The sequence below is a fragment of the Panthera uncia genome, assembly GCF_023721935.1.
Source record: "Panthera uncia isolate 11264 chromosome C1 unlocalized genomic scaffold, Puncia_PCG_1.0 HiC_scaffold_3, whole genome shotgun sequence".
Taxonomy (NCBI): domain Eukaryota; kingdom Metazoa; phylum Chordata; class Mammalia; order Carnivora; family Felidae; genus Panthera; species Panthera uncia.
This window is the reverse complement of record NW_026057584.1, coordinates 57,953,339-57,980,338: the sequence shown is the minus strand read 5'-3', so window position 1 is coordinate 57,980,338 and position 27,000 is coordinate 57,953,339. Positions and strand designations below refer to the sequence as shown.

Genomic DNA, 27,000 nt, shown 5'->3' with positions numbered 1-27,000 from the left:
TCCGGCCGCCCCCGGCCGCTGCCGCGCGGCGCTCCCCACCCCGCCGTCCAGCCCTGCCCTCCCCGGCGGCCGCGGGCGTCTCCCCGGGAGCCGCCTTGAGACCCCGCGCCCCGGTCGCGCGTCCCTTACCGCGCAGCGGCTCCGGGCGGCTCCAGGGCCCCGCGGCGCGCGGGGCATTTTTTTCCGGGAAACTTCTCCCCGGTCCGTAGGGCTGAGCCGGCCGGGCAGGAAAAGTGCTCAGCGCCGGGAGGCTGCGACCATCCGGGAACTTCGCGGAGATGTAAACCCTCCCCCTCGACTCCCCGTCCCCCCCGCCTCCTGCGGCCCCGCCACATGTGGACGCGCCGCGAGGCCGCCGCCGGCCCTTCGCCCTCTCCTCCGGGCGCCGCGCCCGCCCCGCCTTTCTCCCGAGCTCTGCGCCCCTCTCCGCCCCCGGTCGCCCAGAGGAGCGTGGCGAGAGTGGGGTGCTAGGTGGCTGGGGCTCGTGGGTCCCTGTGTCCGCTCCCTGAGCAGTGAAGGCACGCGGCGGTGGGGTCCAGGACGGGCTGCTGCAGAGGAGCGGGAACTAGAAGGTGTGTACGACAGAGGGCCCTTTCCCCGGGACCCCGCATCCTCGCTCGCCAGCTCCCCGCCGCTGGGGGTCCGAAGGAAAGCCTTCTCCCATCGCCCTCTCCTCTGTTCTCAAAAGAGGGGGTCCAGCTTTGAGACACCTTAAATTAAAATTCATGTTAAAAATGAATTTCAAAAGAGAGTGGAACCCACAGGGGCCCACGTGCAAGTGCATCCGTCTCCCCGTCCCCTGTGTGGGGACAACGGTGCGGCTCTTCCCGTGGGGAGATGCCGTTCCGCCCCTCCACACGGGTGGGGTCCTTTCAGTAGTTTCGCCTCGAGAGGGGATGGGCTTATCAGGTACCCACATCCTCAGACACAGTAGGATCACAGTAAACATTTGGAGAAAGTGAAGAAGGTTCTACTCCATCGCCAAGGCTAACTCTCTTTACCAGGCTTGGACCAGCTGAGAAAGCGCCAGGACTCTTAAAGAAAAGTTAACACACACCCAGACGCCCCAGGTACTAGACTGTGTGCATTTGAAAACAACCACAAGGTATGATCAATGTAATAACCACTTGACCATAGGTTAAAATATCAAGGTTGTGTATCCCTCTGAATAAAAGCAAAAAGGGTGGGAATATGCACTCTCAGGGATTGATGTCCTAGGCTGAGGAAGTCGTTCCTCCTTGACTTTAGGCTGTTTCTGTTCCTCCACCGTTCCCATACACACATTTGTATCTTGACATACTCTTAACAGGGACAACAGTGCTTCTGGAAAAAGGTGAAGTAACGTGTAAACCCGTCCTATTGACAAACTTTGGTTCCTAAGTATACCCGTCTTTTGAAGGTTTATTATATATTTGTCTTTCTTTTTAAGCCATTTCTATGGTAATATGCACGGGTTATGTTTTATATAAAACAGGGACCAGTGATTTCCTATATCAATATATTATTCCAGACTTGAAAACATACCAAGAGCAGTTATCACAGTGTGGCATGGAAGTTAAACCGAGGAGCTGCCTGGTTTCCTTGCAAGCTCTCTAAAGCCTCTTTTTTTTTTTTTTTTTTTTTTTTTTTGCTTCGAATAGGCATAACGAGAATTCTTACCTCCTAGGGTTGTTGTAAAGATTAAATGTGATAATCCCTCTAAAGATGAGCAGAGTAGTGGCACACGAGTAGAACAGGAATCTTATCTTTGACTTCGCAAAGTTCAGCAGAGTACCTGTGCCCTGGGACCAATACTTGCCAGAAAAAGAACTCTCTTCAGTTTGCATCTTTCAAAGATCCACGTAAATTTTAGCATTGGTATACACAACAGGAAATTATGAAGGTAACATACATGCCCCCACCCGTTACTTCATCATTGGAAGCCCAAAATTAATGATATCCTGAATTGTCCACTGGTTTAAATCGCCCTTGAGGCCAGTGTCCAGAATGCGTCTGGCTCTCTCTCGGTCACCAATACTTCTCTCAATAGTCAAAACCTGAATAATATTTCATCAGTGGTAATTTTCTAGATTCAATAAGTGGGCTATAATTGTGTACAATGTTAACATTTGGGAAAGGCGAGTGAAGTGTATCTGGAAGCATTCTTTTTTAATTTTTGCAACTTAGTTGTAAATTTGAAATACTTTGAAGCTGAAAAAGTTCCTAATATTTTTTAATTAAAAAAAAATGATGGGGCGCTTTGGTGCACAGTCAGTTAAGCATCTGACTTTGGCTCAGGTCATGATTTCACTGTTAGTGAGTTCTAGCCCCATGTTGGGTCTGCACCGACAATGCAGAGCCTGCTTGGGATTCTCTCTCTCTGTCTCTCTCTCTCTTCCTCTCCTCCCTCCCTCTCTCTCTTTCTCTGGCTTCCTCCACCCCCCCCCCCTTATGCTGTCTTTCTCTCTCTCAAAATAAATAAATAAACTTAAAAACAATGGGGGCACCTGAGTGGCTCAGTGGTTAAGTGTCCAACTTCGACTCATGTAATGATCTCACAGTTCGTGAGTTCGAGCCCCACGTTGGGCTGTCTTCTGTAAGCACAGTGCCTGCTTTAGATCCTCTGCCTCCCTCTCTCTCTGCCCCTTCCCTGCTCGTGTGTGCTCTTTCTGTCTCAAAAATAAATAAACATTTAAATAAATAAATAAAATAAAAATGAAAGAAAGAAAGAAAGAAAGAAAGAGAAAAAGAAAACCTGAGTGCCTAGGTGGCTTGGTTGCCTGAGCGTATGACTCTTGATTTTGGCTGGGGTGGTGATCCCAGGGTAGTGGGATCAAGCCTGTGTCAGGCTCTGTGTTCAGCGTGGAGCCTGCTTAGGATTCTCTCTCTCTCTCTCTCTCTCTCTCTCTCTCTCTCTCTCTCTCTGCCCCTTACCCCCCTCGAGCACTCTGTCTCTCCAAAAACCAAAACAAAACAAAAAAGAAGAAAAAAAAAAGAAAACCTAAAATTCTACAAGAGATACCCTCTTCCTTGGGTAATGCCAAGGTGTAGCTTAAAATGAAGATACTGGTGTTAGTCGTAGGCAAAGGTACTCTGCTAATAAACCTTTGCCGTCACGTATGCTTTGATATAAATGCGTTAATAGGAGAAAAAGGTTCGTTGAATTTTGTTTGAAGATGAAGGTGGTCTAGAAATGTCATGATGCGGGAAGTAAGGAGAAGGGAGGGAGGTAGAAGGACATGGAGATTGACTAGATAAAGACAAGTTTAGCAGAGCAGAATATTGTTTAATCCATATATCTGCTTACCATTTCTTAGCTACCGTGCTGGGAACTTGAAACTAGGCTATGGTGGCTTAGAACTTCCCTTGTTACAACGATTAGTTATGTACCTTAAGCACTCGTTTAACACCTGTCTTGGCCCGTAGACTGTAGTAGCCCCAGTTTAGAGGGAGAGGCACGTGGCAGGAACTGCTTGCTTCACACCGTGTTGGCACATTCTTCGTACTGATTACCACGTGATAAAGTGAATGCCAAGACTAGGCTGGGCCCTTGCACATATAGAATCTCATTTAATTCTCACAGCAACTTTGCGAAATAGATAATTGTCCCCATTTTATAGGTGAGGGAGCTGTGACTTGGAGAGCTTAGGAAACCTGCCCCAAGATCACTCAGCTGGGGAATCCCAGAACCCAGATTATCCTGACACCGACACCCTTGCTCTGGTGTGCATGCCGTCTCTTGACTTGTTCCCGGGTTGACTCCACCCCTGAGCTTCTGCTGGTGTGAATGGCCTCAATTAACTAGCATCCGGACTCCGTGGTGCCAAATAGCAAAAGAAGAAAATATTATACTTACCTTTGTAGAGAATTTTTGAAGTTCAGGTAGATCTGGTGAAAGGCTGTATGTTACCTTGAATGATTTGGGTTCTCTCTTCTGAATTAATGCAGGGAGGAAAGGGAATGCTATGTAGGATAACATGATTGGCCAGGGGATTGTACTGGAAATTAGGGTGTATGCGGGGAGGAAAAAATCTGGTCCACAGCTTTGCACTCAGTGGGTGGTCAGTGCATAGTTAGTGGATTTACTGGCTTCCAGAACTGAAGGACTCAGCTTTTTTTGTTGTTTGTCTATTTTTGAAAGGGTTGGGGACTGGCGGCCGGCGGCACGGAGATCAAGGGAGACGGAATCCCAAACAGGCTCTGCACTGTCAGGGTGGAGCCTGAGGTGGGGCTTGATCCCTTGAACAGAACAGTGAGATCATGACCTGAGCCAAAATCAAGAGTCAAGGCCGCTCAACTGACTGAGTCACCCAGGCACCCCTGAAAGGATTCAGCTCTTAAAAGCTGAATATTTTACTTATTTGTACCACACCTTATCCGAAAACAACTTAAAATAGTAAGAGTTGAATATGATGAAATTTACATCTGGGGCTGCAGATTTACTAGAATGTTTTTGATCTTTATTTTTAATTGAAATATAGTTAACATAGGTTATTAGCTTCAGATGTACAAGGTAGTGATTTGACTTTTATACACATTACAAAATGATCACGATAAGTATAGTTACCATCTGTCACCATATGAAGTTGTTACAACATTATTAACTACATTTCCTTTGTTGTACTTTACATCCCTGTATTTATTTGTTTTAAAACTGGAAGTTTGTATCTCTTAATCCCCTTCACCTATTTTGCCCATCCCCCTACCTCTCAACCCTCTGGCAACTACCAGTATGTTTTCTGTATTTATGAATCTGCTTCTGTTCTGTTTTGTTTTTTAGAATCCACAAATAAGTGAAAGTATATGGTATTTGTTTTTCTCTGTTTGACTTATTTTACCTGGCATAATTCCTTCTAGGTCCATCCATGTTGTCACAAGTAGCAAGATCCATTCTTTTTATGGCTGAATAATATTTCAGTGCATGTGTATGTGTGTGTATGTGTATGTTTATGTATATATATATACACACACATATATACATACCACATCGCTTTATCCATTCAACTCTCAGTGGACACTTAGGTTGCTTCCATATCTTAGCCATTGTAAATAACACTGCAATGAACATAAGGGTACATATATCTTTTTGAATTAGTGTTTTGTTTTCTTCGGGTAAACACCCTGAAGTGCAATTTCTGGATCATACCATAGTTCTGGGGGTTTTTGTTTGTTTTGTTTTGTTTTGTTTTCAAGATTTTTGTTTTAAGTACTCTCTACACCCATCGTGGGGCTTGAACTTACAACTCTGAGATCAAGAGTCCCATGCTTTGCTGATTGAGCCAGCCAGTAACCCCCGTAGTTCTCTTTTTAAGTTTTTGAGGAACCTCCATGCTATTTTCCACACTGGCTGCACCAATTTATATTCTCATCAATAGTGCACAAGGGTTCCCTAATAGTGCACAAGGGTTCCCTTTTCTCCACTTCCTTGCCAACACTTGTTATTTCTTATCTTTTTGATAATAGCCATTCTGACAGGTGTGAAGTGATATTTCATTGTGTGGTTTTTTTTTTTTATTTTTTTTAATGCTTATTTATTATTGAGAGAGAGAGACAGAGCATGAGTCGGGGAGGGGTGGGCAGAGAGAGGGAGACACAGAATCTGAAACAGGCTCCAGGCTCTGAGCTGTTAGCACAGAGCCCAATGCAGGGCTCGAACCCACAAACCTCAAGATCATGACCTGAGCCGAAGTCGGATGCTTAACCGACTGAGCCACCCAGGCGCCCCTTGTGGTTTTGATGTGAATTTCCCTGATGACTAGTGGTGTAGAGCATGTTTTCATGTGTAGGTTGGCCATCTGTATGTCTTCTTTGAAAAAATGTCTGTTTAGGTCCTCTGCCCATTTTTTAAATTGGATTGTTTTTTTGGTGTTGAGTTGTGTAAGTTCTTTATATATTTTGGATACTAACCCCTTATCAGATACGTCGTTTGCAAATATCTTCTCCTATTCAGTACATTGCCTTTCCGTTTCGTTGATGGTTTCCTTTACTGTGCAAAACCTTGTTAGTTTGACATAGTCTCATTTGTTTATTTTTGCTTTTGTTGCCCTTGCCTGAGGAGACAGATCCAAAAAATATTGCTGTTAGCAATACTCTGATATCTAAGAGTTTACTGCCATGTTTTCTTTTAGGAGTTTTATGGTTTTAGGTCTCACATTTAGGTCTTTAATCTATTTTGAGTATTGTGTATGGTGTAAGAAAGTGGTCCAGTTTCATTCTTTTCCATGTAGCTGTCCAGTTTTCTCAACACCGTTTACTAATAATACTGTCTTTTCCCCATTGTGTATCCTTGCCTCCCTTGTCATAGAGTAATTGATCATCCATAAGCTTGGGTTTATTTCTGGGCTGTCTGTTTTGTTGTATTGATCTATGTGTCTATTTTTGGTTTAGTCCCATGCTGTTGTGATTACTGTAGCTTTGCAGTATAGTTTAAAATCTGGGATTGTGATACCTTAACTTTGTTTTTCTTTCTCAGGATTGCCATGGCTACTTGGGGTTGTTTGTGGTTCCATATAGATTTTAGTATTATTTGTTCTAGTTCTATGAAAATTGCTGTTGGTATTTTGATAGGGTTTGCATTGAATCTGTAGATTGCTTTGAGCAGTATGGACATTTTAACATTATTAATTCTTCTGATCCATGAACACAGGATGTCTTTCCGTTTGTGTCATTTTCAATTTCTTTTATCAGTGTCTTGTATTTTTCAAAGTACAAGTCTTTCATTTCCTCGGTTAAATCCATTCTTAAGTATTTTGTTTTTACTGATGCAATTGTAAATAGGATTGTTTTCTAAGTTTCCCTTCGTCCTAGTTCATTATTAGGGTATAGTAATACAACAGGTTTCTGTATATTAACTTTGTGTCCTGCAACTTGGTGGGTTTCATTTATTAGTTCTGATAGTTTTTTGGTGAAGTCTTCCAGGTTTTCTATGTATAGTGTTAGGTCACTTGCAAGTAATGACAGTTTTGCTTTTTCCGAAGCAATTTGGATGCCTTTGATTTCTTTTTCTCATGTGATTGCTGCAGCTAGGACTTCCAGGACTGTGTTGAATAAAAGTGGCCAGAGTGGGCATCCTTATCCTGTTCCCGGTCTTAGAGGAAAAGCTTTAGCCTTTGAGTATGATGTTAGCTTTAGGTTTATCATATATGGCCTTTGTTATTTGAGGTGACATTCCATTACTTTGCCATATTCTAATCATTAGAAGCAAGTCACTAAGTCCATCCAGTGTGAGGGTCACGTAGGGTGTTAATATCAGTAGGCAGGGGTCATTGGGCTCATCTTTGGATCATCTTAACCCACCACTTTCATGAAGGTGTTCTAGGTTAAAGTGAATTCATTTGTGTAAAATAACGCACATGGTATCGGACTCTTAACTCGAGAAAAGCTCATTGTCATTATTGGCGGCAGCAGCGGCAGCGCGTCCGTTACTCACATGCATTTTCCTCTTTGGTTTTAGTGTCATATCAACTTCCAAAGAGTGGCATTCACACCATAGCTGCTGTTTGGCCAGGATATCAGGCAGTTTCATCAGGAGACATATCTTCTCAAATGAGATCATATAGGAAAGCCCAAAAAAGGAATTATTTGCAAAGGTGTTTAGGAAGAGGAACAAGGAATGGTGCCATGCCCCAAGGCTGAAACAGCACGGAGTTATTACTGCTTCTGAGCCTGAAGGTGAAGGAATATGAGCCAGAACCAGGGCAGGGTAGCTTTGGTTCCAGGAGAGACCTCTGGCAGGAGTTGTGACCTTCAGAGGCAGAATGATGCGAAGCCGTGGTGACCCAGTGGGGTGAAGAATGAATATCCTGATTTTACTCCTCTCCCTCCAGTACCACCCATCATCTGAGCCCAGTCAGGAGCCATAGGACAAGGAAACCCACCCTCCTGCCCATACAGGTCAGCCCCCGGGACTAGAGGGGTGAATGGAAAATATCCAATATGGGCAGGCACAGCTATTCTCCGTTGGGATACTTCCTGGGAACATGACACTGTGTTCTCTTCATATAAAGGAGGAACTGAAAGGCAGTCAGTTAATCATGAGTTTCCAGGATAACTGTCAGAGAGAGGTGGTGGAAGGGAACACAGTTCCAGAGGAGTTTGATGTAATTGTTGGTTTATGGTGCCCCTAAGGAGCTTTCATTTGGGCGAGTGAAGAAGGCACAGCAGTTTAAATTCATAGCTGGCAGGTGAGCTCAGAGTAAGTGTCTCGGGGAAGTTCATGTGGGCTGTAGGTTTTATTTATTCAGGGAATGAACTTAATGACATGGAAGGTGTTTGCTCTGCTCACTCTGTCTGATGGCTCTGACTGATGATTAAACCTTGCTTTATTGGTCAGGTACCAGTTCGGTTACCTTGTGAAGACCTTAGGTGCTTCCAAAGGCAAATGGTTTTCCAAACATCATTCCCCTCCTATAAAAGAGATCCAGGAATTTCACTTCAGTGAGACAAGGCAGTACAGCTGGAGAAGTGAGACCCTAATGCCATAATCAGGAAGTGGGGTAAACCCAAAGACTCAGGTGGTCCTGACCCTGTCTAGTCTCTGCACCCACAGGAAACCCCTGTGGGATCTGGTTAATTGTGAATGTGTCCATGCTTTCAGCCTGCGGAAGTGGGGGACACTGGAAGGGGGCAGGAAAGGCTACATTTCCTGATTAATTTCTTTAGTTTTAAAATAAGTACTTTATGAAGATGCTGTTAAAAATATGATTGAACTGGGGGCACGTGGGTGGCTCAGTCGGTTAAGCATCTGACTTCAGCTCAGGTCATGATCTCGTGGTTCATGGGTTCGAGCCCCGTGTCTGGCTCTGTGCTGACAGCTCAGAGCCTGGAGCCTGCTTCAGATTCTGTCTCCAGCTCTCTCTGCCCCTCCCCCTGCTTGCGCTCTGTCTCTCTGTGTTTCCAAAAATAAACAAACTTTAAAAATACACACATGATTGAATTGGAAGACTACTCTTTATTTTATTTTTTGGAAGACCGTTCTTTAAAAGTTGACAGGGGTACTTGCTAAAATATCCCAAGAGTGTTTTTGAAAACTGATGATGTGTCATAGACCCTAACGAGTCACGAATTCAACATTCTGCAGTATGGTCTTAAAAATGACAAAAGTCGGGGTGCCTGGGGTGGCTCTGTCAGTTAAGTGTCCTACTTCAGCTCAGGTCATGATCTCACGGTTTGTGAGTTCAAGCCTGGCATCAGGCTCTGTGCTGACAACTTGGAGCCTGGAGCCTGCTTCAGATTCTGTGACTCCCTCTCTCTCTGCCCCTCCCCCACTCTCTCTCTCTCTCTCTCTCTCTCTCTCTCTCTCTCTGCCTGCCCCTCCCCCCACCACTCTGTCTCTCTCTCAAAAATAAATAAAACATTAAAAAATTTTTTTAAATGACAAAAGTTAAATATATATAAAATGTAAAATATGTCAAAACAATAATAAAATTCATAAACAGAATCTAGGAGATGGGGAAGACTCTGAAAATCTTTAATTTGCAAAGACTTGTTTATTATCTGTGTTAAAGTACTTAAAGATATCACTAAACTTAAAGCTTTTTAAAACATTGAACATATAGGTATGCCTGGCTGGCTCAGTGTGTGACTTTTTTTTTTAATTCATTTATTTTTGAGAGACAGAGACCGAGTGCAAGCGGGGGAGGATAAGAGAGAGGGGGAGACACAGAATCCAAAGCAGGCTCCAGGCTCTGAGCTGCCAGCACAGAGCCTGACACAGGGCTCGAACCCATGAACCATGAGATCATGACCTGAGCTGAAGTCGGACGCTCAACTGACTGACCCACCCAGGTGCCCCATGGAGTGTATGACTCTTGATCTCCAGGTTGTGGGTTCCATCTCCATGCTGGGGGTAGAGATGACTTAAAAATAAAATCTTTAATAAAAAAAAAACCTTCACGGGCACCTGGGTGGCTCAGTCAGTTAAGTGTCCAACTTTGGCTTAGGTTGTGATATCACAGTTCGTGGTTTCGAGCCCCATGTCAGGCTCTGCACTGATAGCTCAGAACCTGGAGCCTGCTTTGCAGATTCTGTCTCCCTCCGTCTCTTTCCCTTCCCCACTTGTGCGCCCTTTGTTTCTCTCAACAATAAACATTAAAAAAAAAAAAAAAAAACAAAAAACCTTCCAATATATACTCTTCTTTTTCGGAAAGGCAAGTGTTCTAAATTTGCTCATCTTTTCTGTGATAAGTGGCAGTTAGCACTGTGCTACCTATCCAATAGTTTAGAAAAGAATAAATTCCCTTAATCTGTCACTCTAACGTACAGTGATATTTTAATGTGAGAGAGAAACAGACTTTGAAAAGAAATTTGTACTATGGAAAAAGTATTGTTGAAAATACTTTAGAAATGTTTAGAAATGTATCAGCCAGTGGTTTAGTTTTAAAGAAAACAAGTTTTACTATCTATAAAAACTCCTATATCTGTACTACTTTAAAAAGTTGGAGAGGAATTTTGAATCTGCTTGAAATCGTCCCAAGTATTTTAGAATGGGGGGCACCTAGGCCCTTTATTAAAATTGTAAAATGTATCAGCTTCTAATAAGCCTGTATGAGTAAATGATTGACTTCAGGAGGAGAGAAATTTACCAGCCAAATTTCATAAAGACCTTTATATAACAGATGAACGGCACGGAAACAATTACTGTGATTTGCTAAATGCACCCATTGCTGCCCTTCCCCACCTGTAGTCACTAACCTTTGTGAGGCCACATCTTCTATAATGCCAGTCAGGTGGCTCGTAAGCAAGGCGTGTGGGGCGCCTGGGTGGCTCAGTCAGTTCAGCACCTGACTCTTGATTTCAGCTCAGGTCGTGATCTCACAGTTCATGAATTCCAGCTATGCATCAGGCTCTGCCCCTGCTAGTGAGGAAACTGCTTGGGATTCTCTCTCTCCCCCTCCCCTGCTGAAGCTTGTGTTTGCTCTCTCTAAACAAACAAACAAACAAACAAACAAACAAACAAACTTAAACAAAAGCAAGGCATGAACTTAGAATTGGACCTTTAAATCCACTTTTTCCATAAAGGGTTAACCAAGGTTTTTTAATGGAGCAAATGATGAGTGGGTGGGAGGCGGGAAGAGGGATGACTAGACGGAACCCAGGGAATTTTTAGGGTATGAAATTATTTTATATGATGCTGTAATGTAAGGAGACTGTAATGGGCATTTATCAAAGTCCGTGGAATGTGCAACATAAAGAGGAAACCCTAAAGGAAACTGTGGACTTCAGTTAATGATAATGTATCAACATTGGCTCAAGTTTTATAGAAAATGCATCACCCTAATATGAGACGTTATTAATAGGGGCCACTGGGGAGGGGAAAGTGCTGAGCAGGTACATCTGAACTCTGTATACTTTCTGCTCAAATTTTCTATAAACCTAAAACTGCTCCCCAAGCTAACGTCTGTTAATTTTTTTTTTTAATGAGGCATATTTAATTATAGACCTCTAAGGACATTTCCATCTTTTAGTGACAGCAGAAAGGTACCATAAATAAAAGTGTAAAAATATTGTTTAATTCATTTGCTTTCATTTATATTTGTGTATATTTAATAATGTCCGTAACAGATTATTCCAGTAATACCTAATTATAATTTGTAAGTAAATCAATCTCAGTCTGTGGGGAGGGTTGCCTTCTCAGACACTTTTATTGATAACTGTGCACATTCAGAATGTGTGTTGCCGTCTGGACGATGCTTTCCCACAGAGAAAGTAAGCGTCAGCTGGCGCAGTGAATCCCTGGTGGAGGCTTGATAGGCACCCTCAGAGGGTGGTGCTGGGGGGTGATTTACTGCGGCTGCCTTCCCGGGGCCCAGGCAGCACCAACCAGGCAGCATGACTGGGGGAAGTCTGGCCAAGCAGCGGCCATGATTAGGGGCTGCGGGACTTGGTTTATGTGGCCAGATTAAAAGAATTGGAATGCTCATGACCTGACGGAGTGACAGACAGCTGGGGAGCGGGGCTGGAGCCCGGAAGAGCCAGGTCCTCCGGCAAGACTGGCTGAAGCTTGCTGTTAATACAGGAGGTAAGCAACGGGCGACCAGGGCGCAAAGCTCCTGGGCGACCGGGAGGCCCAGCAAAGCTTTAACATGGGTAGACTTTGTCAGCAAGGTCAGTGCTGGCAGCACGGTGGGGCCTGACAATTCCTGTAATCACCAGCTTCGTATCAAAGGTCCCTGGAGTGGTAAGACCCTGCAGGCTGGCGTGGAGAGGATGGACGTGGAAGGCTGTTGGGGACTGACGCCTGTGGGGTCCAGCGAGGAAGGAAGGAAGCAGCTCCCGCTTCCTTACTCACGACAGAATGGAATTAGAAAATGAAACAGCCACTTCCTGGCCTGTGGAAAGAGGATGTTTCCGGGGCGTCCACCAATTAGACAAAACCCCAAAGGCATCCTCTTCCTAATTCCTGAAATCCTGAGTTCTCTGAGTCGGTGTCCCATCAGGAACAGATGTCACGCATGGGTCTCTTGGCAACGAAACTTTTTCTTCGCACAACATTGTGCCAAGCACTGAATATGTAAAGCAGACATGGGGTCTGAAGGGTGGGCGCTCAGAGGTCTGTCCGTGCTTGGCCTTCCAAAAATGGGCCCTGGGGCATGATTACAGGACCACTGCCTGGAGAAGCAAGTCCAAGCCCCCTTGATGGGGCATTTGGGGACTTCCTTGACATTGCCCTTATTTTATTCTCCCATCTTATTTCTGGCCGCTCCTTGCTTTATATTTCATGCCCCAAAGTCTAAAATACCTGAGCTCTCTCTGCTCATGCTGTTGCTTGTGCGTGGAATACCTTTGCACCAGCTGCCTCTGACCCAGTCTTCAGAATTCACCTGTGATGGCATCTCCTCTGATGCCTCTGGGCCCCCACAGTGCCCTTGATGTGCCTACATCTGAGACATTCCCTCTCTCTGCTGAAATTCCTCCTGTATCTGTTACCCCCGCTAAACTGTAAACTTCCCAAGGGCAGGAATATTTGCAATCTCTGAAACCTCTGTCCCCATTCCCCTCTCCCAGCTCCTGGCTTAACTGATGCAATTGTTTGAACTTTATCAGGCATCGGTTTAGAATTCAAAGGATCCTTTCTAAAAAGCCAGTTTCAGAAAAGAAGGGAGGAGTTCTTAATAAAGGGAGGGAGCTGATACCCGAGAGGAGAGAAGACAGTAGCTGGGGACCGAGGGAGGGAGTCGAGGGGGGTCGGGTCAGGAACACCTCAGAGTCGCTGACAGTTGATATCAGGCCTTGGCCCCACTGCTGCTGGGTTGAATTAGTGGTGGGTAGCTGGTTAGATGTCCCCTGGCCTGCGTGGATAGCAGGGCCTCTCCAGGAGCCCTGGAGGCTTCTGATTACTCCTGAGATGCTTCGGGTCTCCAGGGACTCTAACCAACATAATGGCCTTTGAAAAGGGGGACAGCTGAGCCAGGAAAGTTAGTTCAAGTCCCTGGGGGATGATGATGGCTTGGTTAAGGACTCCTTCAGTTCTGTCTGAAGGAAGAAATGTCTTATTAGAATCATTTGCTCGTGGTTAAGGAAGGAAAGATGGAACTTGTATTACGAGAACCAGATGGATTCTAGGCCTCGTTTTAAAACATTGAACACTCTCCACCTGGGTGTTCTCCACAGACAAAAGGAGCCCGAAATGCCTGCCTTCTTTCCTTCACAGACACACTTCAGGAACAGGTGGAACCGGCTCTGGTACTTGCTGGCTCTGTGACCTTGAGCGAGGTCTTTAAACTTTCTGGGCCTCAGTTTTCCTCATGTATAAAATGGGGACACTAATTGGATCCTACTTCTATTAAAAAAATGTTTTTTTAATCTTTGTTTTTGAGAGACAGAGCGTGAGCAGGGGAGAAGCAGAGAGAGAGGGAGACACAAAATCCAAAGCAGGCTCCGGGCTCTGAGCTGTCAGCACAGAGTCCAACGCGGGGCTCGAAGCCACGAACCGTGAGATCATGACCTGAGCTGAAGTCGGATGCCCAACCAACAGCCACCCAGGCGTCCCTATCCTACTTCATTTAATTAAGGAGATAATCCACAGAAAAAGCTCTTAATACAGGGCCTGATTGAGTAAGCACTCAATGAAAATTAGCTAAAATGATTACTGCTAACACGGAGTCCTTTGGAAACGCTTAATTGAGGACAAAACAGCTGAACTACCAAGAGGCAAGGTGTCATACAGCCTTGTTACTTGAAGCCATGGACCAGCAGCATCAGCATCACGGGGAGCTCATTAGCAATGCAGAGTTTGGGGCCCTGCCCCAGAGTCTGAACCTGCAGTTTAACCAGATTCCCCAGGTGACTCACATGCAGGTTAAGACTCTGGAAGAGCTGAGGCAGAAGCATGGACATTTCTGCCACTTGCTCATTGTGTCTTTTGGGCATGTTCCTTTTCTTCCTTGTGTTTGTCATCTGCAAATCCCTACCTTGTAGGGTCGAGGTGGTGCTCACAAGACAGTCTGTGCCCAGAGCCCAGGATGGCTCCTGCGCTTTGTAAGTGCTCTTCAGGGTTTGCTGTCCCTGCTCCCCAGCCCCGGGGTTGTGCCACCTTGGCCTCTCACGGGCCCCGTGAGCCAGGATTCAGCAGGAGCCAGACTGCCAGGCTCAGTCACCAGCTCCCACACCCGGAGCAAGTTCTGCCTGTGCAGCCTAGGTGGTCACTTCGCTGTTCAAAGTCTCCGTTTCCTGTGTGTTAACATTGTAACAATGACTGTGCCTTAGCTCTTGGGGACGCTGAAGCATTGAGCAAGGTGTGCCCCAAGGGGCCAGGCCGAGGCTAGTGCTGCAAGCACATCTCGGCTTTATCGATGGGTGTGCATTGATTAGAGGCCACACTTCAGGCTCAAGTGTGTCCCTGTCCTGCGGGAGGTCTGTGCCTTCTGTCCAACCAACAGGTGCGGGACCTCCCTGGGCTAGAACTCAAGTACCAAGGAGGATGGGATGTACACCCTTAGAGGCAAAGGAGGGATTGAAGGCAGGCTGGGCCATGGGAGTAAACCAGCCTAACCCCTCCCCAGGACACTCACCTGATTCCCCGCTAGACCTTAGCCCTGTGAGGATAGGGCCACTTCTGTCTGGCTCACCATCAAGTTTATGGAGTGTCTAGTGTTTTGCCTGCCACATAATAGGTGCATATGCTAGATGTTGTGTAAGTAATTAAAATAAGAATACTATAGTTATAAGTGTGGTGGCCAAGGGGAACCCCTTCCCTGTCCTCTGTCTTTCCTGGGCAGCCAAGCTGCCATATTAAGACTGACGGGAAGACCAGCATCTCATTGCTGCCTCTATCTAACACCCTCTTACAGATCCTCATGGTGACTCTGCTGTCGCCATGAGAAGCATGTGCTTTAAAGGTAGGAACAGTCTGCCCAGTCCCCAGCGGGGTTTTTTCTGTGAGGTTAGTGGACAATCCCTCATCTGTTTCAGCTAAATTTGAGTGGTGGGTGGGCAGAATCCATTGCTTGGAGAAGAATCTTGTGCTTAAGTTTGGTTCCAAGTCCTGAAGGGACCATAACTCGTGAAGTTATCCAATTTAAGTGGATATGCTGTACTTTAAGAGCACTGGGTCACAGGAAGTGAAATGATAAAGGTAAAACTCTGTTACAACTAATGCCACCAAAGGATGGCCTCCTGGTAACAAACTGTTGGCCTTGGTGTTTTTCTCCACAATAGTCGCGGGTGCTATTTTGAGGCTGGTCTTTGGAGAAGGGGAAGAGCAGCCCATGAGGGTGAGGGAGGATGGTGGAAGGAAGGGAGGGCCTGGGAAAACTGAGGGAAAGGTGGCTAAGGTCCTGCTGAGGAGCAAATGAGGACCCGCTTAGACCTCCTCGGGGCCTGGAAGTTTATTTAGATTGAGGAGAGAATGATCCCTTTGGGGGGAAGGATGAAGAGGAGATTGGAAGGCTGAGGGTCAAGGCGATGAGTTGCATTTTCAGTGCCCTGGAGGCGGGAAGGTATAGACTGGTAACTGGTACCAAAGTTTGGGTGTTGTCTCTCCGAAACCCGACATTCTCAGCAGAAGTTACGCATCAGAGGTGGGCAGAGAAGACTGGCAGGCCTTTTTCTTCATCTTCTCTTTTTGTCAGCTCAAAGGTGATTTAAGAGTTTTCTCTCTCCTGTTGGCGTGAGAAAAGATGGTGAGAAAAGGAGGGAGATGAGCCACGGCCACCCACACCCTCGGCCGCGCACGTCTGCGAAGCAGGCTGCGGGAAGGAGTGGACCCTGGGGAGGGGCCGCTGCTCCAAGGCCTGTCTTTCTGAGTCAGAGGGACACCTGTCCTTTCTGGGACACAGCAGAGCCGAGACTAATGTGAGTGCCAAGACTGTCGTTTTGTCAGGAGAAGGGCCCTGGGGGCGGGGGGTGCTGGGGCTGTCAGCCCCTTCTGACCGCCTCCCAGAGGGACTCCCTCTCTTGGGGAGGAGGTAGTGTATGCAAGGCGATTTAAGGAGTGACCTGAAGGGTGCAAGCTATTTAAGGTCATTTAGTGCTTCTCAGTGGGTTTCTTTCCTACTGCTGCCCACAGACTTTCAACCTGGGTTAAGTTCCTGCGCACGCACACACAGACACACACACACACACACACACACACACACACGCACACACAGATGCAAGCATCCCCTCAGTCTGGGTCTGAGACGAGCCCCTGAGAGCCCTTCCTTCTTTCATCTGAGTCCTGGAGTGGGAGGGAGACAAAGCCAATCTCAGCCCCTTCCTGAAATCAGCCCGCTGGGTCGTGTGGAGGTGATCAGATGGAACAGCTATCTGAAAGGCTTTGAAAAACCGAAGCATGAGACTGCTGCACACTTCTACTCTGCTGTTTACCTTGTGGTCAGGAGAAGACAGAAATGCCGCTCCCAAAAGCAGGGCCGATCTCTTTGTCTCTCTTTCCCCATCTTCCCCTTAACCCACATGAGGCCATCCCACAAACTCCCCTTCCGCCCAGCCAGCCTTGGACCCAGACACGAGGGAAGGCGGGGGGGGGGGGGGTGGACGTAAGGGCACGTGCCTGACCCCATCGTCTGCCCTTTTCCCTCGTTTGGGTTTTGGCACCAGCTGGTTTCCATTCTAGTTCCTGTTCTTCAGGAATATGATTTCGTGCTCATTCTCACATACTGCAAGGCAAACCTGAGTGAGAGAATGGTCAAATGAAAAGAAGCTCTTGAATCCAAGAGAGGAAAAAGGTGGGCAGAGGAGGGGTGTCAGGGACGTGGCTTCAAGTCCACCCTCCACATTCTCCAACTCCTTGATCCAAGTGCCTGGTCCAAATCTAGAGTTAAAAGTATTCAATACAAAAAAATTTGGGGGGGGGGGTGCCTGGCTGGCTCCGTCCATAGTGCGGCTCTTGATCTCGCAGTTGTGAGTTCAAGCCCCATGTTGGGTGCAGAGATTGCTTAAAAATGAAATCTTGGAAAATTCTTTATTCTGAGATTATGACTTTTTTGCTTCTTGGTGTTAAAGTTCATTTTTTCCCCCATAAAATGAAGATAAGTGATTTTAAAAACTATTCATAGTTAGCAAAATAAGATATTGGCAACCTCATGTCAGTCAGTCCCAAGGAAAAAAATTCTTTTAAGTTTTTATGTGACATCCCAAAGTCTGGGAACCACTGGTTTAGAACATTGTCCACCCCAGATGGCTTGGCCAGAGCGACCTTTCACATTTCTGACACGGTGCCCACAGGGAACACCTGCGCAATCCAGCATCTTTTCGTGACAGGTAGGAAAGTGATGGAGCAAACTCTTTCTGACATCATGGATTCTAGGATAATATAAGTCTTATTTTCCATTGGCATCCTTGCACCACAGAAAAATGATTAGAAAAAATTCAACATGATTTTGGCAGCAATGAAACAATGGCTACATTTCCATTTGTGAGAGTTATGTGCATAGAGCAGCTGAAATACACTTCTCCATTAGAACCTGTTTTTAATTAGCTGTGGATCTCTATTGCTTCCTGGTTCTGTTGAATTGAATTAAATTGAACAGATATGCATTTGGATACTAACTGGACCCGTGCAGAATGAGGAAAACCGAGTGGATCAGATGTGGCTGCTGCTTTCAAAGAAGTTCCAATCCAGTAGCATGATAAGAAAAGAAACTGCTTGATAATGGGAAGAAGAGGGGAGAGGCATGAGAAGACTCAATCTTAGGGTGGGAATCGGGGGAAGTTCAGAGGAGACGGAGGTCATAGTTGACAGGGGACCAGAAAAAGCATGATGAGAAAGGTGGCATCTTGATGGACCAGCCCTTGTGAGCAATTTGGGGGCAGTAACTGTTAATTACCCTAGCATCCCTAGTAACTGGCACCCAGTAAGTACTCAATAAATGTTTGAAGAATTAATTAAATACTAATGGCAGTGGGTGTTCTGGCTAAAATAAAGAGTTACTAAGTACCGTGCTTTTCTCAGACTTAAAATATTTGGGAACAGCTCTTTGTTTAAGCAAGTTTTATGTGTATTGAGGGATGATTTTCCAGGTTTTAATTCAGTGGCTGTAGTACTTACTTTTCAGCACAAGAGGGAGCTGCTGCCTAGTTTATTTAACTGAAATAGCATTTCTCTAGATTTGCCCCTATCTTAAGTTACCGTGTAGTATATTGTGCCATTTAACCACCCTCCCCCAAATACCCTACCAACCAAAAAATCCTATCACAATACAATACAGTTATTATCAATGGTGCGTTATTTTCTGAAAGGAATTTCTCCTAAATTACATGATTAGTAGGGGGGAAAAAAAGTAACATTTAAAATGTGTTATGAACAAGATACCTCAGACCAAGCTGGAAGGTTCTTCAGAACCCTAAGTAAACTCAGCACTTTCCGGTATCGGCAGTTCTGCTTATAATCATGCCTGAGGGCCCCATATGTAGACCACATATCTGAGGTAACAGATATTTGCAGGTGCCCAAGTTTTCCTGAGGGTCAAAGTCTAGCTGAGATGTTGGCTGAGTCCTGGCCTTCAAACTTGATATGTACATTTTCTGTTGCCAAGAGGTGCAAAGGACAGACTACGAGGTAGCCTAAATCCAGGTGTATATCTTGAATAAGAACACATGATATTGAGAGTTATCAGAACTTAGGGGACAGCTAGCAAGTAATGACGATTTTGAAGGAGTTTTTGCTAAAGGATGCTCTACAGAATTTTCCCCATGGCACATTTAAAAAACAAAAACCAAAAAACTTGAATTACCAAAACCGAATCCACATGGTACTTTTCAGAGACAGCATTTCTATCAAATACAGTGTGTGCTGTTATCTGAAAACAGCCCCTCTGTAAATGACAGGGCATAGATAGTTTAATGTGGGAGGTGGTATTATGAAGGTGAACAGAGATCAGTGTGTTTTTAGCTGTCGGAGAATAAAATGACTTAAAGGGAAGGAGCATTTGCTCAATTCATGAGCGGGTTTTCCCGCTGCTGAATTTCATCTTAAAGAAAGAAAACAAGCCATTGGTCTTTCCAGAACTATTTCATTGCTTATGGTTCTTTTTGGAACAGGAAGTCCCAGCTTTCCGCCATCACCAATAGCCAGACTCTCCCATCTCTGAATGCCGTGTTTGTGTGTCCCCTTCTCCCTGTACTGTGGGTCCACACTGTTCACTTCTGGGGGGTGAAGATCAGGGCTTCCAGACTTTTGTGTCGCCGACGCAGCGACACAAAGGTCCAAGGTCAGCAGGGGACAATTCATTTGTGTTTAGAAAAAAAATCACAGCCATGGGTGATTGATAAAGGAGGAAGAAACGGGGTCTTCATACTTAAAGGTTGTGTCTGTTGCTTGTTTTTGGTTGGTTGGTTGGTTGGTTGTTAAATCTTAATGCTCCAGCGAAGAGGTAGCAGGAATGGTGAGGAACCTGGACTCAGGCACCTTGGGTTCAAGTGGCAGCTCGGTGGCCGTGGGCAAGATTCCTGCCCTTCAGCGTCTCCGCTTCTTCATGAGTAACGTGGCATGATGCCGCTGCTGTAAATTTACCACGTTGGACTTATTGTGTATAAAGGATTCCAAACAGTGACTGGCACATAGTAATGTCATAAACACTATTAGTAATTATAAAGTAGAATAATTATATTTACTGACAAATAGTCAAGATATACTTTGATTTATTAAAAGCCAAGGAGATGGGTTGATGAGAATGTTCTGCAATTGTATATCTGGAATTGATGGTCGCAGAGCCTCATGAATATACTAAAAACCACTGAATTGTACACTTTCAAATAGTGAATTTTATCGTATGTGAATTATAGCTCAGTAAAAAAATGTAATAAAGACAAATTCAATAAATATTTGTACTCAACCGTCTCCTGGGTTTGGTGGAGGAAATACCGCATTTCAGGACATAGCCTCTGCCCCGGAGGGTGTTACTTCAGGGGCACCTCCAGAGCATTGGCCACTTTTCCTAGCACCCTGGAGAAGACGTTGCTATTCACAGATTTTACTCTGAGACTCAGAAGGGTTAAGTAACTTGCCCAAGGTCCCACAGGAAGTATGGGTAGCAGGAACCCAACTACCTTCTTCAGGTAGGGGCAGTCTTATTGAGGACAGATGATTTACATCCATAAAGTAATTAGGGAAGCAGACATCACAGGAGATCATCAGGCCCCTTATATGTGATGAGGAAAATAAAGGAGAGCATAGGTCTTGACCAGCCGGAAGACGGGGGTGGGGGGGTGGGGGGTGTAGGTTCCTGGAAGCAAAGGCCTTTGAGAAAGGGCCTTTACAGGTGGATTTGGTGTTAGTGATGCAGATCAGTTGCAGTGCGGGTAGATGTCCTTAGAGATGTGTAGGAAGGGCTCATAGATCTGTTTTTCCTGGAACTAATGTATATGCTCATGCCGAAAAGTCTTATGGTGTGCATATTCACAAACATGCATATATATAGAAATTCATAGGCATTGTGTGGGCTAGTTATACCAGGGCAGGATGTTAGAGAGTGAAGGCAATCTAAAGACAATTTAGGTTGCTAAACCTTTCACTCCCTTATCTCCTAATTGATTAATCAAATTTTTTGAGCACGTACCCAATGCCTGAGAATATAAACATAAATAAAATACCTTTTGGTATTTTGTTTGGGAGGATTCCAAGGTAGGAGTTGATAGCAGACAGGTATGCAAGAAAATACTATAAAGTGGTAAGTGGTTATCTAGCAAAAAGCTAGGAAAGGGAATGGAACCATAGGCTTAAAAGCCCTTTATCAAACGGATGTTCAAGAAATAAAGGTCGTGTGGGGCGCCTGAGTGGCTCAGTCGGTTAAGCATCTGACTCTTCATCTGGGCTTGGGTCATGATCTTACAGTTCATGAGTTCAAGCCCCAAGTCGGGCTCCTCGCTGACAGCATGGAGCCTGCTTGGGATTCTGTCTCTCTCCCTCTCTCTCTGCTCCTCCCCACTCACGGTCTCTCTCAAACTAAAATAAATAAGATATATACACATATATACATATATATACACATATCTATGTATATATGTGTATATATATGTGTATATATACATAGATATGTGTATATATGTATATATATACATATACATATATATATATATATTAAGGTTGTTCAAGAGGTTTATTTTCCTGACTAAAAAATACACTCTGTTACAAAGTACTGTAGGAGGGTCTTTGCTGGCTGATAAAGTGAGAAGAAAGATTTGGGGAAGAGGTGCTCAAAGATTTGGGGAAGAGGTAGGCTCCCTGGGTGCTGAGTGGCCACTTGCCTCAAAGTGGTTTAAATTTGAAGTGGGGCAATTCCCCTGTTCTACCCTGTCCTTCCTTCCTGAAGGAAAATGTGCTGGGGTTTGGTTCAAGGAGGGAGCTAGGAGCCTTAAGGATGTTGGTGGAGAGAGGTGTTAACATTCCTCCAAGAGGCAACTCATTTCTCTGTCAGTGCCCTGTTTTCACCCAGTCCTCACCCAGGGACCATTTTCAAGGTTAAGAAAGGGGCAGTTTGTGATTAAAAAAAAAAACAAACACTTTTTATTGTGGTGAAATCTGCACAAAATGTATCACTTTAACCACCATACAGTATACAATTCAGCAGCCCTAAGTATGTCTGCAAGGCTGTGCAATCATCCCTCCTCTCCGTTTCCCAAACTTTCCATTATGCCAAACTGAAACTTTGTACCATTAGATAATAACTCACCCTTCCCCCCCTGCCCCTGTTCTAACCACTGGTCTACTTTCTGTCACTATAGATTTGCCTATTCTAAGCATCTCATATAAATGGAATCCTACAATATTTGTTCGTTTGCATCTGGCTTATTTCACTTAGCACCATGTTATCAAGGCTCATGTACATTGAAGCATGTGTCAGAATTTCATTCCTTTTCAAGGCTGAGTAGTATTCCATTGTATGTATATACATTTTGCTTATCCGTTCATCATTGATGGACATTTGAGTTGTTTCCACCTTTTGACTATTGGGAATAGTGAACATTGGTGTACAGGTCCCAGCTTGAAATTCCTTCGGGTTTGTACCTACAAGTGGAATTGCTGGGTAATATGGTAATTCGATTTAGCTTTTTGGGGAACCACCAAACTGCTTTCCACAGCAGCTGCACCATTTTACATTATCAATAGCAATGTAGCAATGTGCAAGGGTTCCAATTTTTTTTAATGTTTTACTTTTATTTTTGAGAGAGCGAGAGCGCATCTGTGAGTAGGGGAGGGGCAGAGAGAGAGGGAGACAGAAGATCTGAAGCAGGATCCAGGCTCTCTGCTGACAGCAGGCAGCCTGATATGGGGCTTGAACTCCCAAAGCGAGATCATGTCCTGAGCTGAAGTCAGATGCTAACCGCTAACTGACTAAGCCACTCAGGGGCCCCAAGGGTTCCAATTTCTTCATGTCCTTGTCAACAGCCACCACAGAAGAGTGTGAACTCCTGAACTCGAGATGAAAAAAGTCAAGTACCGTTTCTGTTTTGTTTCTGGTTTTTTACTCCACTCCCTTCCCAGCTTTGCTTTTTAACAAAACTTATCTTGGAGCAATTTTGGATTTCCAGAAAAGTTGCAAAGATAGATGTCTGAGTCTGTTCAAGCTGCTGTAACAAAATACCACAGACTGGGTGGCTTATAAACTACAGAAATTTGTTCCTCACAATTCTGGAGGCTGGGAGTCCAAGATCAGGGTGCTGGCGTCCCTGGGTCCCAGGGAGGACCCTTGTTAAAGTTGCGGACTGCAGGCTTCCTGCTGCGTTAACCGTGGTAGAAGGGGTGGGCTGGCTCCCTGGGGCCTCTTTCACAAGGTCATTAGTGTCATTCAGGAGCGCTCCACGCTGGTGACTGAGCACCTCCCAAAGGCCCCACCTCCTCATACCATCACATTGGGGATTAGGTTTCCAACATGAGTTTGGGCGAGACGCGAACATTCAGACCATAGCAATAGAACTGAAAGCTCCCAAATGCCCTTCACCCAGCACCCCTCAATGTTCACGTAGCCACGGTACGTGAAGACTGGTACGACGCTCTTAACTAAATACTAGACTTTATTCAGATTTCACCTCCTTTCCACTAAGGTCCTTTTCCTGTTCCAGAACTCAAGTCCAGAACGTGCTACACTGCAGTGAGCCGCTTTGCTTTGTATTTGCTGAGACACTTTCCTCTCTGAGCCTCAGTTTTCTCACGTGTCCAGCGGGGACAACTTTAGTGTGACCTCTACCTCACAGGGTGCAGTGAGGATTGGAGGGGGTAGGGGAGGCGAGGGTGTTTGTGGGCCGTGCAGCTTCCTGCCAATGTAAAGGGTCGTTACTGAAGCCTGCAGTGTCCTCTCCTCTCCACTGGCCACCCTGCGGCCTGCACTAGATCTGGGACTCTTGCTGACTCACTGCCATGGGCTGTGGGGAGGAGGCTTTCCCACTAGGCCTGCCCTGGCTGGGGCACTCCTGGTGCTCCAGGCCCTGTAGGCTGATTGGGGGGGTGCGGACATTGCCTGGCTGACCAAGGGCTTTGATGGGGTTCCTCCCACGAGTGCTTCCCGTGTGTTCCGGAAGCTCCCCTGGGTGCCGGTAGCTTCAAGCTTTTGGGGGGGAGGAGGCTGGAAGTTATAGATGCTGCTCTCTCCCGGGCATTTGAAATGACCAGTGCAGTTTCAGCAGGCCACAGAGGCAGGACAAACCATGGGTTGGCTCAGCTGCTTTCAATTCTCTCCTGGTTGGAGTAGGGGAGGGGTGGCGGGTTGAGGTGCAGGGGTGAAGCGTTGAGTCTCTTTTGGGAGGTGGCGGGAGTCTAGCTCGCCTTGTCCTCTCCACTCGTAGCTTCCTCTGGGGTTTCCTGGAAGGATTTCCCATCTGCCCACAGCCTCTCTCTGCCGTACTGCTTCCTGGTTTGTGCTTATAGCTGACTAGTGGCCCCCAAAGCTGTGTCTAAGTCCTAATCCCTAATACCTGTGAATGTGACGTTATTTGGAAATAGGGTCTTTGCAGTTGTAACTACGTTAAGGACCTTATAATAAGATTATTCTGGGTTTAGGGTAGGCCCTAAATCCAATGACAGGTGTTCTTATAAAGTTTTTATTTATTTATTTTGAGAGATGAAGAGAACGCGAGCAGGGAAGGGGCAGAGAGAGAGAGAGAGAGAGGAAGAGAGAGAATCCCAGACGGGATCTGTGCTGTCAGCACAAAGCCTGACATGGGGCTTGAACTCATGAACCGTGAGATCATGACCTGAGCCAAAACCAAGAGTTGGACACTTAACCGACTGAGCCACCCAGGTGCCACTCCAGGTATTCTTATAAAGGACAGAAAAGGAGAGGACGCTGAGAAGAAGGCATGTGAAGACAGAAGCACAGGGTGGAGTTATGCTGCCACAAGCCAAGGGTCACCAAGGGCTGCCAGCAGCCAGCAGAAGCTACAAGTGAGGCACGGAACCGATCGCCCTCAGAACCTCCAGAAGGAATCAGCCTGTTAACACCCTAATTTTGGACTTCTGGCCTTGTCTGAGCTCAGGCTGCCATAACTAGATACCACAGAATGGGTGGCTTAACCAACAGAAATTTATCTTCTCACAGTCCTGGAGGCTGGATCTGGATTCTGGCATGGCCGGATTTGGGTGAGGGCCCTCTTCCTGATTTGCCGACGGCCATCTTCTCACCGTGTCCTCACAAGGCAGCGAGCAGAGAGACAGCAAGTGTTTCTCCTTAGAAAGTACTCATCTTGGGGCACCAGGGCAGCTCAGTCTGCTGAGTGCCCGACTCTTGATTTTTGGCTCAGCTCCGTGATCCCAGGGTCGTGAGATCGAGCTCCCTGTCAAGCTCTGTGCTGACCGTGGAGCCTGCTTAGGATTCTCTCTCCCCCTGTCTCTCTGCCCCCTCCCCTGCTCATGTGCTCTCTCTCTCTCTCTCTCTCTCTGAAATAAAAAGTAAATAATAAATAAAGTTTAAAAAATCAATATTATTCTTTAAAAAAAAAAGGCACTAATCCTGTTGTGGGGATCCCACTCTCATGACTTCACCTAAACCTAAACTCCCAAAAGCCCCACCTTCAAATACCATCCCATTGGGGTTCAGGGCTTCAGTGTATAAATTTTAGGGGGACACGCTTCAGTTCACGACAGGCCTCCAGAACTGGGAGAGAATAAGTTTCTGTTGTTTGAAGCCACCCAGCTTGCGGCACGTGTTTGTGCAGCCTTGGGGCACTGAGGCAAGGCTCTTCTCCGCTCCTCTAGGCCGCCTCCTCGCTGAAACACCAATCCAAAAGAAGACTTAGAAGCCACGGTTGGGGGACTACGGCCGGGGCACCAGTTCAGGAAGGCTGTGGATGCCCATGAATGGTGTGACAGCGGCCTCGGCTGTCGGGGTCGAACTCTGTGACTCTGGGAGCACCAGCGCGGGGCGGAGGCGGGCCGGGGCTGTTGTGGGCACTGCTCACCCTTGGCTGTGCCCCTGAAGATGGGGACCGGCACCGCGCTCGGAGGTGATTCATCACCACGAGCCTTTCCCGGATTTCCTGTTGGGCTTTGCAGCTGGCACCGAGTCCCTGCACCTGCAGGATGAGCTGGGCCAAGCAGCCCGGCACTTGGCAGACAGCCTGGGGAGGCGTCCACGGTGCAGAGGTTGTGTGTGGCACGCACTGGGTTGCATGGCAGAGCGTGGGCCGCACGGTGCCGGTCCAGCCCCCACTGGGTGCCCCGAGGAGCCCCTGACCCGCGGGCCCCAAACACACCCCCAACACCGACCCAAGAACCAGCCCAGAGAAGTTAGAGGAAACTGAGGAGGACCGGAAGCTGCAGTTGTGGGTTGAAAATTACCAGGAGCCCCGCCCACTCCACGTGGCCACCATCCTGGAAGAGGCAGACTTGGTCTGGCTGTTCCAGGAGGCCCCAGCCGACCTCAGCAAACCAGAGCCTGGGTGCAGCCTGCCCTTGGCAGTGGAGGTCCACGCGGCTGACTTGCTGGAGAGTCTCCTGAGGGCAGGCTCAGACCCCGCTGTCGCCATGTCCGTGGCTGTATGCCATGGGGCGGCACCACTGTCTGGCGCCACCCCATCCTCTCCGGCCTCCTCTGCACACGCGGAGCCCCTGAGCCCGAGGAGGAGGGCAGCAAGCCTGGCTCCTGCAGCAGTGGCAACAGCGACAGTGACAGTGGGGATGAGGGTGTGAGTCAGGAGGAAAGACGGGGTGGCCCAGCTGGGGAATCAGGGTAGACCAGCAGGCAGGAAAGGGGAGAAGAGCTCCGGGGCAGAGCGTTGAGAATGACCTTGGGCTGCCACAGTTGCAGCACTCGGGCTGCAGTCAGGACAGACCTAGGCAGGGGTAGTGGGAAGAAATTAAGGCAATGGCAGAGCTGGGACCCAGGCAGAAGTGTAGAAAAGAGCATGGTTGTGGTGACTGGTAAACACAAGCAGTGGGAGGGGGCAGTGTGGGGTGACCTTGGGGGTCAAGAATTAGAGAACCCGGGCTGTAGGAAGATAACCTCGGGCAGCAGTGATCAGACCATGGATGTTGGTGGGGAAAGACCTTAGCTAGCAGCGAAGAGGTTTGCGTGGAAAACCCAGGAAGCAGAGACACTCCCTTGGGCAAAGGACAGCGTTGAGTGATGGGGCTTGAGGAATTTGGGTAGA

General features: G+C 46.6%; 2 protein-coding genes across 2 annotated transcripts in view; one reads left to right on the top strand and one right to left on the bottom strand.

The window, feature by feature from the left end:
- Positions 1–260, bottom strand: part of WIPF1 (WAS/WASL interacting protein family member 1) — a 131,050-nt gene extending 130,790 nt beyond the window's left edge. Inside the window, exon 1 of the mRNA XM_049616014.1 lies at positions 130–260. The gene's annotated coding sequence lies outside the window, so the exon portion shown is untranslated. The remainder of the gene's footprint in view (positions 1–129) is intronic.
- A 13,903-nt stretch (positions 261–14,163) lies between these two features.
- LOC125911398 (NF-kappa-B inhibitor beta-like) lies at positions 14,164–26,879 on the top strand. The gene is given in 4 exon segments (XM_049615260.1): positions 14,164–14,345; positions 25,830–25,944; positions 26,135–26,375; positions 26,378–26,879. Coding segments are annotated over 4 exon segments (744 nt in total). The 3' UTR covers positions 26,584–26,879.
- Positions 26,880–27,000: the final 121 nt, after the last annotated feature.